This window comes from Anarhichas minor, unplaced genomic scaffold (genome assembly GCF_050575085.1).
Source record: "Anarhichas minor isolate MPS153535 unplaced genomic scaffold, ASM5057508v1 ptg000052l, whole genome shotgun sequence".
Taxonomy (NCBI): domain Eukaryota; kingdom Metazoa; phylum Chordata; class Actinopteri; order Perciformes; family Anarhichadidae; genus Anarhichas; species Anarhichas minor.
This window is the reverse complement of record NW_027466498.1, coordinates 2,461,660-2,480,215: the sequence shown is the minus strand read 5'-3', so window position 1 is coordinate 2,480,215 and position 18,556 is coordinate 2,461,660. Positions and strand designations below refer to the sequence as shown.

General features: G+C 46.4%; 1 protein-coding gene across 1 annotated transcript; it reads left to right on the top strand.

The window, feature by feature from the left end:
• The first annotated feature begins 2,978 nt into the window (after positions 1-2,978).
• On the top strand, positions 2,979-18,396 carry LOC142931492 (dehydrogenase/reductase SDR family member 13-like). Its single transcript, XM_076075439.1, has 5 exons — positions 2,979-3,140; positions 11,713-11,831; positions 12,248-12,371; positions 15,393-15,719; positions 16,318-18,396. The coding sequence occupies exons 1-5, from the start codon at positions 3,014-3,016 to the stop codon at positions 16,575-16,577; spliced, it is 957 nt and encodes a 318-aa protein (XP_075931554.1). The 5' UTR covers positions 2,979-3,013; the 3' UTR covers positions 16,578-18,396.
• Positions 18,397-18,556: the final 160 nt, after the last annotated feature.

The window sequence follows — 18,556 nt, the reverse complement described above, 5'->3', positions numbered from 1 at the left end:
TGGATGCAGCTGTCGCGTCCTGAAAAATTAACGCATGGGAACTCTTGCCCATTGCAACAGCATAGCTCTTGCTTTTGAGAGCGCATTCTACATGTCTATATTGACAGCAATGGACTTCAGGGCACAAAAACATTACATGTGAACGGCCCCCTTACACTAATCTGACATTCAAACATATTACGGTTGTTCTTTTGAGTTTCACATTGATTTCTGTGAGCAGGCCCAATGTTACCATAATAGGTGGCACTGGCACATGAGTATTTTTGTCGGTCAAAACAAATGCAAAGAATTTGATTTAAATCCCTCTTGTAATCGTACACCACTGAAATATTCAATTTCACTGTGAAATACAACATAGTACAGAAGTTAAAGAAGCTAATGTTGTGATGTCAGCATGTGTGAAAATGTCTGGCGCAAACAAAACGGAACAGCGGCTGTGTCAGCCAAAGAAGAGACCGTCTACGAATCTTTATACCCGGAACCACCCCAGGCTCAGGTGTGGTTCATCAGCTGACGATCAGCATCCTGAAAGACATGGGAGGGCGGGCAGACAGGAACAGTCAGTGGAGAGGAGGGGTCGTCACGCATTAAATAAAAAAACATCAGGACGTCTTAGTTTGGTCACCCACACAGGCAAGTTCAGTGTAACATAAAACATGTAATAGAAAATGTGTATTTCTTGAGATGCCTCTGGACCTTGTTTTGTTGAGTAAACTAATAGTGAGGTAAAGATCAAGATGAGTCACCTTGCAATTTGGAATAAGGTTAACTTCAGTATTTTTCAGTTTGGACCCTTTCGCATGCTTTTGTGTCTAAGTGACTAATGGGGACAATCATTTTTTAAATTGGTCCAGTATTGAGAGATGAAGCTGAAACAAGCAGCAAGGGCCACTGCACAGTGTGAATGTAACACTGCATTCACTGAGTGCTTGTTTTTCCCACAGACAGGCTCAGATCGTTATTTTAAGGGTCTGACAACATAATAACAAAGCAAAGTACAGAGAAATAAAACATTTCTTTCTTAATCCGGTCTGTTTGCTTTTGTGTCCAAGTCTGGCTCAAGGAGAGGCCTCGTTGTGAAATGTGACTATCGGGCAGCAACAGGTCCCACTTTTTACAGCGTTCTTCCTCTGTGGTCATGGGTCACAGCACCCACAGGAACACCGTTAGTCTCCTGAGCTTTGCGGCCTTGCAACAGCTGGTTCTCCCTCCTCTGCCCCCTCTGTCTCTTTTACTAAATACAGGTGGCCATCAGATTGAAAGACCTCATCTAGATTCTTGAAATCATGTAAATATTTAGCCATGACTTTAAAAGTCTTTATAGATAACACTAAGTAACTCTTTCTGTTCTCCAACACAAAATTCTATCTGGCCGGCACTTGCGTTTGCACCGTTGTCTTTGGCAACATGTCACCGCAAATTTCAGAACGAGACTTCTCCTCCAGCAGGACTCTTTCCATAATGTCAGATACTTATAATAACAATCGAGGGGATGCCTACTCAAAGGCACAACCTGGTGGTGGAAGCCATACAAGTAACACATACACAAACATGTAGGTAATGTTTATATTCTTGGAATATAAACATTACCTACATATAAATGAATTTCAAATCGACCTGTTAAGTGAATTAAATGAAATTATACTTCAAATAAATTGTGGGTACCCTGATAACCAATAAAAAACAGTTAACAGGAGGAATACTCCCCAAAAAATAAACTCAAATCATCTTCTAAATATCAATTGACCTCTCTCATATGGAATTATGGTGCTCTCATCCTTCCTAACTTTGTCAGGTGTTAGCCAGTTTTTCTTCAAAAACCTTTAGATAAGAAGAAGAAACATTCCTTTATTAGTCCCACAGTGGGGAAATTATTCTCTGCATTTGACCCATCCCTGTATATATAGGGAGCAGTGGGCTGCCAATGACAGGCACCCGGGGAGCAGTTAGGGGTACTGTGTCTTGCTCAGGGACACTTCGACACAGGACACGGTGTAGCCGAGGATCAAACCGGTGACCTTTCGGTTAGCGGACAACCCTCTCTACCCAGTAAGCCACAGTCGCCCCCACGGGACCGGAGTATAACCAAACGGGAATGTTTATGGAATATTCCAGGAGCATTAGCTGTTTTCTGCGCAAGTGGTGTACAATATACTATATACCAAAACTTAAAAAAATTCCATATCATGTTAAAAGCCCCATCATCCCAACATCCACAGTTTATTTGTAGTAATTTTTCTGTCCATGCGTGATCCGTGTCAGTCCATTATTTGCTCTCCTTTTTGGTCTACACCAACTTCTGAGAAATAAATATCCAGCTCTTTAGTTGGTAAATGCTCCACAATGGTCACCATGTAGCTAAATGTGTCTGTCTGCTGTTTGTTTTTTTGTCCTGAAAACATGATTGAGCAAAGCGATGAGAGTCAATCAACGTTTGTGTCATATTATCCAAAATCAAACTGTTGATTAGTGCAGCTTTAAGTTTTACTGAGATTTCTTATGGATATTGATATACTTATCCCCCATCCTGCTGCATATGCCATCAGAATTATTTGAAAGATCCTACAATCAAATAGAGTCACATAGATGCATATAAAGTAATTAAATATAAAATAAAATAAGAAGCAGTGAAAATAGCAGATTCACATTTGCAGGTCTGAAACTGCAGGTGGTGCTGCTTTCCTGTTAGATGGTACTGGGTGAGGGAGAGGAGCTTAACTCTTTTGCAAGACATTGTGATTTCACAGCACATATATTTGCTAATGGCCATGATGACAAACCACCATATGGGGTGTATTATTTGATTGAATTCTGAGCTTTCCTTTATGTAGAGAAAAGTTGAAATACGTTATCCTAACTTGCTCAAACGTATCTGTCGCCTGATAACAGAGAGCACATTGTCCCGCCCAGGCAGGAAATGGGTGTGATTGTTTGAGGAAGTTTCTCTCAAAGCACAAATTCACTCTGACTTTCACTTGGCAGCCAGTCTGGTGTGAGAAACTGGGGCTTAACAATGTCTACCCTTCTGCTGGTCGTGGGTGTTATCTTAGGAGTTGTTTACATTTACCGTCATGTGGTGGTGAAGGGAAAGCGGTGCACAAGTAAAACAAAGCTGCATGGGAAAACTGTGATTGTGACCGGTAAGTACAGGCTCTTTTTTTTATAGACTGCTGTGGGTCATCAGGGTGGCAGTAGTCATATCCGCTGACTTTTTTTCTAAAGACAATTGCTTGGATGTGTGTACTACTTCCAACAAATTGTGTATTAAGAAACAACACATTTTATAGCTTGATATAGACTGCAACTCTGTATGAAAACAAGACTTTATGAATATATAATAAAGAATGTACAAGCGTAAATTAGGAGTAAGGAGATGGCACAAAGTACCAGGTCAGGTTCATAACAAAGTCATTATATCCTTGATTAAAAATCTGACAGTTACACTCTAATATGAAGGAGTTTTAATCACCAACTTTAACATGAGTGACAAAAGTACAGCCTAGAAAAGCTTTTTTAAAGATATATTTTAATCCATCCATCCATCCATTTTCCACCGCTTATCCGGGGTCGGGTCGCGGTGGCAGCAGGCCAAGCAGGCCGACCCAGACCTCCCTCTCACCGGCAACATGTTCCAGCTCATTCTGGGTCTTCCCCGGGGTCTCTTCCCAGTTGGACGTGCCTGGAAAACCTCCATGGCGTCCAGGAGGCATCCTAATTAGATGCCCGAACCACGTCAGCTGACTCCTTTCGACGCGAAGGAGTAGTGGCTCGACTCCAAGTTCCCTCCTGATGACCGAGCTCCTTACCCTATCTCTAAGGCTGAGCCCGGCCACCCTACGGAGGAAACTCATTTCGGGCGCTTGTAGCCGCGACCTTGTCCTTTCGGTCACGACCCAGAGTTCGTGACCATAGGTGAGGGTAGGAACGTAGACCGAGTGGTAAATTGAGAGCTTTGCCTTCCGGCTCAGCTCCCTCTTCACCAAGACGGTCCGGTGCAGCGCCTGCTTTACTGCTGCAGCCACACCGATCCGCCTGTCGATCTCCCGCTCCATCTTACCCTCACTCGTGAACAAGACCCCGAGATACTTAAACTCCTTCGCTTGAGGTAGGCACTCCGTCCCCACCTGGAGGGAGAAATCCACCGGTTTCCGGCAGAGAACCATGGCCTCAGATTTGGAGGTGCTAACTCTCATCCCCGCCGCTTCACACTCGGCTGCAAACCGCCCCAGTGAATGCTGGAGGTCATGATCCGAGGAGGCTAACAGGACCACATCATCTGCAAATAGCAGAGAGGCGATCCCGAGACCCCCGAAACTGACGTTCTCCGCCCCCAGGCTGCGCCTAGATATCCTGTCCATGAAGATCACGAACAGGACCGGTGACAAAGGGCAGCCCTGGCGGAGGCCAACACCCACCGGGAACGTGTCTGACTTATTGCCGAGAATGCGGACACAGCTCCTACTGCAGTCGTACAGAGACCGGATCGCCTGTTGTAACGGGTCCGGCACACCATACTCCCGCAGCACCCCCCACAAGACCCCCCGAGGAACCCGGTCGAAAGCCTTCTCCAAGTCCACAAAGCACATGTAGACTGGTTGGGCAAACTCCCAGAGCCCCTCCAGTATTCTTGCGAGGGTAAAGAGCTGGTCCACTGTTCCACGGCCGGGACGGAATCCGCACTGCTCCTCTTGAATCTGAGGTTCGACAAGCGGTCGGAGCCTCCTTTCCAGCACCCTGGCATAAGCCTTCCCCGGGAGGCTGAGTAGTGTGATACCCCGGTAATTCGAGCACACTCTCCGGTCCCACTTTTTGGGACCGGAGAGTGTGAACCACCACCCCGAGATGGGAACCACCACCCCGGTCTGCCATTCCATGGGCACTGATCCCGACCCCCATGCGACATTGAAGAGGCGTGTCAGCCAGGACAGCCCAACTATGTCCAGCGCCTTCAGCATCTCAGGGTGGATCTCATCCACCCCTGGCGCCTTGCCACCAAGGAGCTTTTTAACTACCTCAGCGACCTCTGCCAGGGATATGGGTGAGCCTCCCCCTAGGTCCTCAGGCGCTGCCTCCTCTGCAGAGGACATGTTGGTCGGGTTTAGGAGTTCCTCAAAGTGCTCTTTCCACCGCCCGACGATGTCCTCCGTCCGGGTTAGCAGTCCCCCCCCCCTGCTGAGAACAGCCTGGGGTAAGCCCTGCTTTCCCTTCCTGAGCCGTCGGATGGTGTGCCAGAACCTCCTTGAGGCCAACCGAAAGTCCTTCTCCATGGCCTCCCCGAACTCGTCCCATGCCCGAGTTTTAGCATTCGCGACCATCGCAGCTGCAGCCCTTCTGGCCTGCCGGTACCTGTCAGCTGCTTCAGGAGACCCCTGGGCCAACCAGGCCTTGAAGGTCTCCTTCTTCAGCTTGACGGCTTCCCTCACCTCCGGTGTCCACCACCGGGTTCTCGGGTTGCCGCCACGACAGGCACCGATGACCTTCCGGCCACAGCTCCTAGCGGCCGCGTCCACAATAGAGGCTTTGAACATGGTCCACTCGGATTCCGTGTCCCCAACCTCCCTCGGGATGTGTGAGAAGTTCTTCCGGAGTTAAAGACCTCCCGGACAGGGTCCTCCTCCAGACGTTCCCAGTTTACCCTCACTACACGTTTGGGTTTGCCGGGTCTTTCTAACCGGTTCCCCTGCCATCTGATCCAACTCACCACCAGGTGGTGATCAGTTGACAGCTCTGCTCCTCTCTTCACCCGAGTGTCCAAGACATACGGCCGCAAATCAGATGATACGATTACAAAGTCGATCATTGATCTCCGGCCTAAGGTGTTCTGGTACCAGGTACACTTATGAGCCACCAACTCACATGTTTGAACATAGTGTTCGTTATGGCCAAACCGTGGCAAGCACAGAAGTCCAATAACGAAACACCATTCGGGTTCAGATCGGGCAAGCCGTTCCTCCCAATCACCCCCCGCCAGGTTTCTCCGTCATTGCCCACGTGAGCGTTGAAGTCCCCCAGGAGAACTATGGAGTCGGTAGGCGGCGCCCTTTCCAGGACCCCTCCCACCGACTCCAAGAAGGCCGGATACTCCGAACTGCTGTTTGGTGCATAAGCACAAACAACAGTCAGAGCCTTGCTCCCCACAACCCGTAGGCGCATGGAGGCGACCCTCTCGCTCTCCGGGGAGAACTCCAACACAACGGCGCTCAGCCGGGGGCTCGTGAGTATCCCCACTCCCGCCCGGCGCCTCTCACCCTGGGCAACTCCAGAAAAGGACAAAGTCCAACCCCTCTCCAGGAGCTTGGTTCCAGAGCCAACGCTGTGTGTGGAGGTGAGTCCAACTATTTCTAGCTGGTATCACTCCACCTCCTGCACCAGCTCCGGCTCTTTCCCCGCTAGCGAGGTGACGTTCCACGTCCCTAGAGCTAGTCTATGCCGCCGGCGATCGGCATGGCCGGGCCTCCCGCCCGACCCGCCGCCCGGTCTGCATAGCACCCGACCCCGATGCTTGTCCCTGCGGGTGGTGGGTCCACAGGGTGGCTGCTCCATGGTGTTTATTCGGGCTGAGCCCGACCGGGCCCCATGGGCAAAGGCCCGGCCACCAGACGCTCGCCTACGAGCTCCCCTCCTGGGTCTGGCTCCAGGAGGGTACCCCGGTTTCCCTGGTCTGGGTGAGGTGGCTATAGTCCGTGGGCTAACTATCATAGGGGTCATTTTGAACCGCTCTTAGTCTGGGCTCTCCCCTGAAACCTGTTTGCCTTGGGAGACCCTACCAGGGGCTAATGCCCCGGACAACATAGCTCCCAGGATCACTGAGCCACTCAAACTCCTCTACCACGATAAGGTGGCGATTCACGGAGGAGCGAAGTCTTTATTTAAACACAATAATGACAATGAAAACAAAGACAAGAGTTTTGGTTCATCCATTGGTGACACTTTTCTGTGGCTTCATCATTATGAGTGACTTATTCATTACACTTAGTCATTTAGTTTGTTATACTTAAAACATTTGATAAATGCAGCTTTCACACATTTTGCAGCTCAAACATGACCCCCTTGAGGGACCCTGTGTTATGGTTTCAGAGTTTAGAGGTGGACCCAAATGCAAGACACCAGGCAGGCAGGTATAATGAACAAAAGGCCAGCTTTCATAACTAAAAGCTGGTGGCAAAACAAAGTGCAACGGAAAAAGAGCAAACAACTAAATTGAGGACAAACTAGAATGACACGAGAAACACGAGCAGCGTGGCATTAAGGAGCACCAGTAATTAACACAGACCACCTGACACTGACAGAGGGAACGCATACTGAATAAATGAATGAATAAATAAACACAAGGAGAGCAGGGTGATTACACCTATAGACAGGTTGAACAGATCAGGACGGGGCTGACAATCACAAAGGCAGAAAAACACAAAGACAGCAAGTGAAGTTAGACATGAAACATCGGTAGAGGGAATTTTCTAAATAAAATAGGAAACAGACTAAGCGCAAACCCAAACCTGGAAATCCTGGACTAAGAATTGCCATGGGTCCTTTAGACATCCTGTCCCACCTTCACCATCTCTCTGTGTATAATATGCAACAATTTCTTAAAAAAACAATGTATGGACTGAAACAATAAGAATCCCTCTCGGTGATGGATTATGACCCATACAAGTATGTGGTGGTGTCTGGTTCTACAGAGAGCCCTGCTGGAATTTCTATTTTCTTCTTATTTTGCTGTGTTTGGGATGTTTCTGGGAGTCAGCAAAGAGCATTTAGGCCTCACTTGGGGTTGTAACCCCCAGCCAATAAGCAGGATGTGCAGCCTGTTGTCATTCCCAGGTCAAACACAGCGGCACCAGGTATGTGGCACTCTGCAGTGTCTGTATGAGACAAAGCGGTGGCGCGCGGGTTGTCTCACCCCTCTGTGTTCTTATGTGCTTCTGTGTGAATGTGTTTCTTCCGTCCGTCTCTCTCCGTGCTGCTCTCTCCGTGCTGCTGTCAAACTGTGTCGGTGACCGAGCGGAGCCACAGGCAGAGACAGCAGACAGGCCACAGCAGGATGAAACGCGCCTTGTGCTGCATTCATTCAAAATTCGGCACCTTCCCGCAGGTTGTGCAGAGGTGTGGGCGTGTTTATTTGTGCTTTAGAACATAACTGCCACGACACTATGAGAAAATAACCTTTTATTCTTCTTATTCACTGCTTTGTTGTCACCGACGACGGTCCCTCTCTTTGTTCACTCTGTAGCTTGTTCGACCGCCCCTTCCAGTCTCTCTCCCTCTCTCTCACTCGCTCGCTCGTTGAGCCAGAGAGGAGGGCTGACGTTTACAAACAGCAACCGACAATGCTAATACATAGTATACCATGAAACAAATCAAACAGGTTTATATAGGAATAGCTTGTGAACTCAGAGTCATTGAAATTTCAGTTGATATTGGGATTTAGTTGTCCATATTCCTTTAATTGCAATTGATTACATTTTCTCAAACGATACACACGATGAACCTGGAGCTTTAGTGTTCCCAAGTTTATAATCCAGCCTTGGCTTCACACTCGTCACCATCCTTATCCTGAGAAACGTAGTTGTCCACTTTCCAAAGCTTCACCCAGATGCCAAAATACTTATCTTGCTGTCAAGGTGCTCCTTTTGGGGAAAAAATACATCTGGGTGAGTGTTGGTGTGTTTGGGAAGTCCATATAGGCAAATTGTGAGTACATTCAATTCCAATGTGCTGGGAAAGGGTCGTCCAACCATTCTGAACCCATGAGACAGCTTCATACAACTAAAGGAGGGCAGACTCCGGGAGCAAGTCAGGCAACAAACTCGCACCATCCATTGAAGACACTTTTTTTAAACTATGGATAGGGAACTCTACAAGGATGAGACAGACAGTTGGGTTGCTCGACACAGTGCCCCGACAGTGTTTGCTGAAAAACTGCAAGCAAGCCCTCACAATGTACACGTCTCTCCTCATCATAACTTTGGCTGAGAGCCGGAGATGAGACAGCAGTTCATCACTTTGATAGGAAAGATTTTTGAGGCGTACCATGCTGACCCAGCTCCTGGTTTCCAGTACCTACTAGCGTTTATATCGTACTGACGGCACAAGCTGGTCAAATGGGTGTTGTATTTGATTCCAGTGCTCATGATTCTGGTGTCTGTCTCAACAATGAGCTGAGACATGTGTGACTGGGATGCATTGCTCCATCCAGCAAACTACATCCACCCGAAGGGATGTACAGATTCACCCTTCATTAAAAAGACTGAAGAGAAATCTCACCACAGAAGGCATTCAGCGCTTCTCCATCTTCAGCACACTGGTAAAAGCTGTAGCATTCCTCATTCACTTGGCCAGGTCTCTCGCGGAGGCTGGAGAACCCACTGACTTTGCAAACTACAGGAAGGAATGTCATGCTGTTGAAAGACAGCCAAGTTGCACAGAACGTGTGGCCCATGGCTGTGATCACTTCTGCCTTCCCCAGAAGAGATGGGAGAGTTACGGTGGAGATAAAGAGGACATTTCAGAGACCTATAGCAGTGGTTGTTCTATATCTCCGAAAAGAGAACTGGCAGTGATACTGTAGGAAAGCTTGTAGTCAGTTCTGGTGCAGGGCCGAGATCCTTCTTGTGGCACTGGCACCTCTGTGGCACTCAGCGGCACTCTGTGGCACTCAGCGGCAGTCTGTGGCACTTCAGCAGCAAGCGTCAGCTGTGGCAGGCGAGCGGTACTAGTTCGGCACCCGTCAAGAAGCTGCGGAGCTGAGGGGGCGGAGCCACATTTCCTGAGACATTTCCTGAGAACACACATTGTTGTTACAACAGGTCAGCTTCCGTAAATCAGTTTTATGATTTTAGTTGAGTCACCGGAGCCACCCGTTCTCTGTATGCATCCTTATAGTAAGTACGTTGTACTTTTTTGTTTCTCATTCATTTTATTTAAGTATGATTTTGCTGGTTTTGCAACAAAAGGGAACATAATACACTCTTTCCAAATTATTACTTTTACAGTCATTTACAACAATCGGCTAAAATAATGAAAATAAATCATCTGTTTTATTATCATTTAAAAGTATATATATTAAAAATTAAAAATTTAAATTAAAACCCATAAAATGTCCAATCCAAAAATATATGTCTGAAAATATCTTCACTCTTCCTCTGCTTATATGTAGGTGTCAGTAGGTGCCACAAGCTGCCAGTGCCAATAGTTGTCACAGGAGTGCCACCACTAGTCAGAGGAGTGCCACCAAGCGTCAGACGAGTGCCACTACTAGTCAGGGGAGTGCCACCAAGCGTCAGACGATTGCCACCAGTAGTCAGGGGAGTGTGCCCCCCTGGTCCGTATATGTTTTGATAGTCTGTTTTATGGTTTATTTGCTTTTTATTTTGAAGAGCGACGCAAAGCAAGACAGGTAGTATGGTAGTAAAAAAATGTCAAAATAAATGTCAAGGCAATAGAATGACCATATGCAAGAAAACTGTTATTAAAACTTGTTAAATATAAATGAATAAACGTGGGCCGATGGGAGTATGTTAGCAACAATAGTTGACTACATGCGATTTAATATTCATTTATCCATGTACACAACAAGAATCAAGTTTTCGATTAATCTGTGGATGGTTTGATGCAATACAGTTCGTAATATAGTTTAATCAAAATTCTATCGTAATAACAATGGGTGTTCTCAGGAAATATTGCTCCACCCGCTCAGCTCGGCAGCTTCTTGACAGGTGCCGAACGAGTGTCGCTCGCTTGCCACTGTTGTGGCACCTGACTGACGCTTGCCACTGAAGTGCCACTGACTAGTCACTGAGGTGCTACAGTCCTGACACCTGACTGATGCTTGCCACAAGGAGGATCTCGCTGTCTCTCTGATTTGGGTCGCGGCTTGTCATTAAGGGGTGATGGTGGGTCCCGCAGCCAGACCAGTTGAGAACCACTGTTTTAAGTGATACCTTTTTTTGATCAGTTCCCATACACATTGGTCATTTCTGAACACATTATGAAAATGATATGATGAGCTTTGATGCTACTAATGTGTGGACATGGCCAAGGACGGTTTGAGTGGAATCGACATGTTAACATATTATACATTGGTATATATAGCCTAATGTAGTGTGTGTGTAGTGAGTGTGTAGTCGAGCGACAAATGACGCATGGTCTTGTGGTCTGGAGTCCTGTGCTGCTAAAGTTGAAGTCACTGTGTAGAAAGGTAGTTGGGGGAGATTGACCACATGATCCTACTGGAGGCTGCCATTGCAGAAGCTCCAGGTTTAATCCTATGCTCAACTCGGACAGTATAAACACTCCTACTGATTTATCCATTATCCATTCACCGAATAGAATACATGGTTATAGATTGTTTTTGTAGTTTTTTGATACGCCACACACTTTTCCTATAATTGGTTGTCTTATTATTGTGGGTGTGTCCTACTTTACATAGACTGCCATATCTCTGAAATTCATTGTGCAATTGCAACCACATTTAGTCGACATCCACTCTGAGTGATCCCATAAAATCTCATGGCATTTATCTATCAGGTGGGCTATTAGTTATATAATTAATTTAAATGAACATAACATCCATCATGAAAAAAGGACCATCCTCCTTGCATCAGGATTAGGTGTAGTCCATATACAAGCGCATCAATTGAAAGAAGCAATATCTATTTGTTGGACTTGTAAATAAAACATGGATCACATGTGTCTCTCACTTTTCATCTCCAGGCAGCAACACAGGCATTGGGAAAACTACTGCCATAGATCTGGCCAAAAGAGGAGCCAGAGTGATTCTGGCCTGTCGCAGTAAGCAGAGAGGAGAGGCTGCCCTTGAGGAAGTCAAGAAGGTGAGTAGAAATCTATAATGCTCTGTTTCTTCCTCCAAGAGAGCGCTCTCTGTCATAAATACCTTGTTGACGAGCTTGTGGGCACCCCATGTCATGTAAGCTTATAGTTGCTTATAATGATATATTGAGGCAATAGAAGGTGTTTTGAGAAAGTGTGAGTCACTGTAACCACGAGAGGTCCTTGAGCGCATAACCATAACTGGCTACCCAAAATGTTATGCTGTTTGCTGCAGTAAAAAGCGAGATTGTCTGTGGACAGACACAGAAGTGCTCACTCACTCACAGATGCCCCACACAGGCCCACACATGACCGATCGCGTGATCCTCTTGACGGAGATGATGATAATAACAAGTGTATTCCAAACATCTTTATTTTATATTTAACTTCTGGAAATACTGCTTGATTACTCCTACAGGAGAGTGGCAGTAATCAGGTGGTGTTCATGCCGTTGGATCTGGGGAGTCTCAAGTCTGTTCGTAGCTTTGCTGAAACCTTCCTGAAGTCTGAACCCAGACTGGACATCCTCATCAACAATGCAGGTTAGATTGTTCATTGCAGCTTATTGTCATAAACCTGCACACCATCACAACTGTTTATTGTGTGCTTAGCTGTCATCCCTGCTCATTTAAAGTTTTTTTCAAAAACAAATTCAAACATACGGACACAGTCACAAAATAAGTTTCTGAAAAAATAACCCTGATGATAAGCAGCCCACGGTCTTCAGCCACCTCACCCGGACCAGGGAAACCGGGGCACCCTCCCGGAGCCAGACCCAGGAGGGGAGCTCGTCGGCAAGCGTCTGGTGGCCGGGCCTTCGCCTATGGGGCCCGGCTGGGCTCAGCCCGAAGAAACAACATGGAGCAGCCACCCTGTGGACCCACCACCCGCAGGGACAAGCATCGCAGACCGGGCGGCGGGCCAGGCCGGAGGCATGGGCGAGCCGATCACCGGCAGCATGGACTAGCTCTAGGGACGTGGAACGTCCATGTCACCTAGCGGGGAAAGAGCTGGAGCTGGTGCAGGAGGTGGAGCGATACCAGCTAGATATAGTTGGACTCACCTCCACACACAGCACTGGCTCTGGAACCAAGCTCCTGGAGAGGGGTTGGACTTTGTCCTTTTCTGGAGTTGCCCAGGGTGAGAGGCGCCGGGTGGGGAGTGGGGATACTCACGAACCCCCGGCTGAGCGCCGCTGTGTTGGAGTTCTCCCTGGAGAATGAGAGGGTCGCCTCCATGCGCCTACGGGTTGCTGGGAGCAAGGCTCTGACTGTTGTTTGTCCTTATGCACCAAACAGCAGTTCGGAGTATCCGGCCTTCTTGGAGTCGGTGGGAGGGGTCCTGGAAAGGGCGCCGCCTGCTGACTCCATAGTTCTCGTGGGGGACTTCAATGCTCACGTGGGCAATGACGGAGAAACCTGGCGGGGGGTGATTGGGAGGAACGGCTTGCCCGATCTGAACCCGAGCGGTGTCTCGTTATTGGACTTCTGTGCTAGCCACGGTTTGGCCATAACGAACACCATGTTCGAACATAAGGTGGCTCATAAGTGTACCTGGTACCAGAACACCTTAGGCCGGAGATCTATGATCGACTTTGTAATCGTATCATCTGATCTGTGGCCGTATGTCTTGGACACTAGGAGCAGAGCTGTCAACTGATCACCACCTGGTGGTGAGTTGGATCAGATGTTTATCCAAAGACAAGGATTGTAACCAATTAGATGGAGATACAATGGAGACTGGGTCCGCCCACTTACTGTCAAAAAGAAAAACTACTTGCGAGCGAGCAGGAAAAAGACTCGCGAGCGAGCAAGTTAAAATTTCGCGAGCGAGCAGGATTAAGTGACGTAAAAGCGCTCGTCAAAGTAAAATACGCGCGCGGCTGTTTGATTTTCGCGCGCGCATGGATCTCATTTGCGCTCTCGGATTTTGACAGTGATTTGCTTTCATAGGTCTTGGGATCGCCTCTCTGCTGTTTGCAGATGATGTGGTCCTGTTGGCCTCCTCGGATCGTGACCCCCAGCATTCACTGGGGCGGTTTGCAGCCGACTGTGAAGCGGCGAGGATGAGAGTTAGCACCTCCAAATCTGAGGCCATGATGTTCTGCCGGAAACCGGTGGATTGCTCCCTCCAGGTGGGGACGGAGTGCCTACCGCAAGCGAAGGAGTTCAAGTATCCCGGGGTCTTGTTCACGAGTGAGGGTAAGATGAAGCGGGAGATCGACAGGCGGATCGGTGCGGCTGCAGCAGCAGGCGCTGCACCGGACCGTCTTGGTGAAGCGCTCCATTTACTGGTCGGTCTACGTTCCTACCCTCACCTATGGTCACGAACTCTGGGTCGTGACCGAAAAGGATAAGGTCGTGGCTACAAGCGGCCGAAATGAGTTTCCTCCGTAGGGTGGCTGGGCTCAGCCTTAGAGATAGGGTAAGGAGCTCGGTCATCAGGAGGGAACCTGGAGTCGAGCCGCTACTCCTTCGCGTCGAAAGGAGTCAGCTGAGGTGGTTCGGGCATCTAATTAGGATGCCTCCTGGATGCCTCCCATTGGAGGTTTTCCGGGCACGTCCAACTGGGAGGAGACCTCGGGGAAGACCCAGAACACGCTGGAGGGATTATATCTCCCAGCTGGCCTGGGAACGCCTCGGGATCCCCCAGTATGAGCTGGAAAATGTTGCGGGGGAGAGGGAACTCTGGGTCAGCCTGCTTGGCCTGCTGCCACCGCAACCTGACCCCGGATAAGCAGAGGAAAATGGATGGATGGATGGATAGATCTATTCATTATTTATATATTAACTAGTGGACTGCTTGTAATTCAATGCCATTCATCCCCAGACAGACACCATCTGACCAATAGCCTCTGTGTGGTCACACCACGTTAAACAGTAGCCAGTGACCACTATATAGCCTATGTGTTTACTTTCTTCACTAAGACTGACAGAAATGAAACAACTTTCAATCAAAGCTCAGCATTGGGAAGGGAGAGATCCAGCACAAGATGAGGAGACAGAAAAAACAGGCAGATAGAAGGTGATAGAGATGAGAGAGGAAGAACAGGTACTGGCTACTATGTCCAGAATAGGATTAGCCTGATTCAATTCAAACTATGTCATTACCAAAGAAGTATACATGTTCAGAATAGACCACACATACCATATAGGGAATTACTCACTCATTTATTCATACATGTGCAATATCAATATCAATATCAATGTACATATGTGCAATACAAACACTATTTTTAATAGTATTATATTGTAGTTTTAGCTTTTATTGTTTGTTTTTGCGATTTACATATTTATTATACCTTTACTGTTTGACTATTTATTGTACTTGTTCTGTTTTTATTTTCTTGTTTTGTTTTTTACTGATCTTGTTGCACTATCCACTTTGCTTCTGTAATCCTGCAAATTTCCCCACTGTGGGACTAATAAAGGATTATCTTATTTTATAATGTTTGCATATTCAAGGAATCAATATTCCATAGATATTAGATAGTGTGAAGCCTTGCCTGTTTTAATGTTGCCATTGTCTGGAAACAGGATTAAGCTTTCTCCATGTTGCCTCAGGTATTTACCTACAGGGTCGAACAGAGGACGGACTGGGGATGATGTTTGGCATCAACCACATTGGTCACTTCCTATTAACCAACCTGTTACTGGACCGGTTGAAGGAGTGTGAACCTAGCAGAGTGGTCATCCTGTCGTCTATGGCACATAACTTTGGAAAAATAGATTTTGACTGCCTGAACACCCACAAAGCTCTGGGACTGGGGACCTCATCAATGGAGGTTTTGCAGGTCTACTCCGATAGCAAGCTGTGCAACGTCCTCTTCATCCATGAGCTGGCCAAGAGACTGCAGGAAACCAAGGTCACCTGCTACAGCCTCCATCCGGGTTAGTAGACAGAATGTATCACCATTCAACTCATGCAAAGAAATGGGAAATAAGCTCTTTAAACAAGGAATTTTAGTACACTGGTTCCACACTGGTTAGCAGTTATTACATAGAGGTGTGCATTTTGGTCTAGTCTAGCATAGCCAGTATGTGATTTGTTAAGTTTTAGCAGGGGGGATGGAGGACTCACAAGCATGTGGTGGGCACAGCCGGACCGGATGGAGGTTACTGATATTTCAGAGCCATGGTCAGGGCCATATATTCTAACTTGCACTCCTCAGCCAGATAAAGGATCAATGAGTCAGACCGACCAGACTAACATATTCAACTAAACAACCCCTCTGCCCCTGCACTCTCTCTGATACTAGCGGATGTAGAACGGGGATGGCAGGTTAACAAGACAGATGCATTTTGGTCATTTTGCTATCAAAGAGTATGGCATCCCCCCAAAAATTGCCTACTGATCATGGCGATGAAGGGGAAAATATTTGTGGATTTGGGGTTTGTCTAAACATTGTATATAATATATATAACCCGTCATTTTTTACTGTAGCAGCTAAAGATTAGGCAACTAAACTACAATATTTTCTTTTTACAGGAGCAATCAACTCTGAGCTGGCAAGGAACGCAGGCTCCGTATTCAAAATGCTCCTGAAGCCTGTGACTGCGTTTTTCTTCAAAAACACTGTTCAGGGAGCCCAGACCACCCTGCACTGTGCTGTCCAGGAGGGGATCGAACCTCTCAACGGACGTTACTTCTCCAACTGCACTGTGAAAGAAGTCTATGCTAAAGCCAAGGATGACGCTGCAGCAAAGAAGCTGTGGGAGCTCAGTGAGAGACTGTCTGGTCTTGCATAAAAAGCCTTCCATGAAATTTCTGATATTGGGTTGTTTTTGTTCTGTTAAATATTAATTATGGGAAGATATCCTCACACACACATAACATGAAAATGTGGGCTTGCAGCCAATATTAGGCAAGAAATGTAAGGTAAAGGTTTGCCACTCTGACTATCTGGGAGTTGCCGTCACGCAATCCATAAAAATCCATGTCTGTGATTGGTTGCATAATGTATGCACAAGGTGTGTAATCAAAGATAAGGCAATAAGTGATTATGTAACAGCTTGTTAAAATGTAATAAATCCCCAGATTTTAATTCGATTTATTAGAGTTATTGATGGCCAATATAAATAAAAACATTATTACAACTTTTTTTTTTTACAGTGCCTTAAAAAGCATTTTATTCTTTTAAGCGATGGGTTTCTACATGAACATTCTAACTTATTCTATAACCACACCGGTTATTTGACATGAAAGGTTTCTGGTTTCACTGGTTTAGAGTTTGCTGAGGTGTGTTAGAGAAGGTGAAGACAGGTATTACATGTGAGACAAATTATTTTTGGGCAATGAATTCATGTGTTAGGATTCTGATCATATTGGGCTCAAAGGTTTATTTTCTGTGCCTTCATTTGGATTTGAGTGGGTACGTTTGCTCAAAAGATTTGTGCTTTGTCTCTTTAGTGGCACTTCACATTGATGCTTTTAATAATTGTCACAGTCTCTGAACATATGAGACATACTGGTTTTAAACTGCCCATGTCACGTTTTTTTGTTTCTTCCGTTTTATTTTGACTTTCCCTGCCTCTTGTGTCCTGTGTTAACTTCACTGCCTGTCCTTGTCCATTTCCCACTACTGTGATTGTCTGCCCTGCCCTTGATTGAACCCTGCTGTGCCTCATCACCTGCACCCTCCCAGTGTACTGAACAAACAATAACTCCGCGCATGAAGGTATGCTTCGTAATTAACGGACAATGCATACAGTCCAAATCTATATAATTAACACAATGACAACAACAAACTCACAAGAACCAGTCACATATAGTTTTGTTTCACAATAGTCACGTGCTCGCCCACTGACCAATCACAGCACACACTGCACCTCACTGCAGAGCTGCACCTGAAAACTGAGCTGCTCGTTAATGCTGACGTACTTGTAGGCCAGCTAGCAGGCTCTGACACGTCAAAGAATACGCCCAACATGTCAAACTAAAGATCTGATTGGTTGAACACTATGACAATCAACAATATCGTCCCCATTCACTTAAACTGCACATGGATTCACTTGTGAGTCTGCAGGCCTCTGGCCTCTCTTCTTACCGAGAGACACAGAGGTGAAATCTGATTGGATAAAAGCTCTACTTAAAACAAGTTGCACTGGAAGCAGAGCAACTGAGGAAGACAGTAGCTGTGCAATGAGAAAATAAGATAATGGGGAAAATATTTTCATAAATTATAATACATGTAGTGTGTTTAAGAAAAAATATTAAATTCTAAAATAGCTATACATTTGTGATTCTGTTTAGGCCAGCAGAGAAGGCCTTGAAGGCCCTGACGGCCCACCACTGTAAACAACACAATGTGACAATATAAGGGCCAATAATTTACATACACACAGAAAGTACAAAATTAAAACATGGTTTAAAAGCAAAGTTAAAACATGGTTTAAAAGCAGGCCTAGGACATGACCCATGACACATTTATGGACCCATAATATAGTAAACGTTTACGTGTAAGTGTTGATTTTAAACTAAATTTGATATGTGAGAGAGAGAGAGAGAGAGAGAGAAAGACCCGCAGTGCTGTAACTAAGTCTGAAAAATAAAACTTCTAAAACTTTCCACGAACTGTCTGTTTGAGTTTATAGAGGAATATTTTAGAGGAAGATCTTAAGTATCAAACGCGACCTTTCATTATTAATGTCGTATTTTTTTGAACTAAGCAACCAATCTACTTCCTGTTTACACCGTCACGCGCATGACCAGTGACCAGTATTAATGG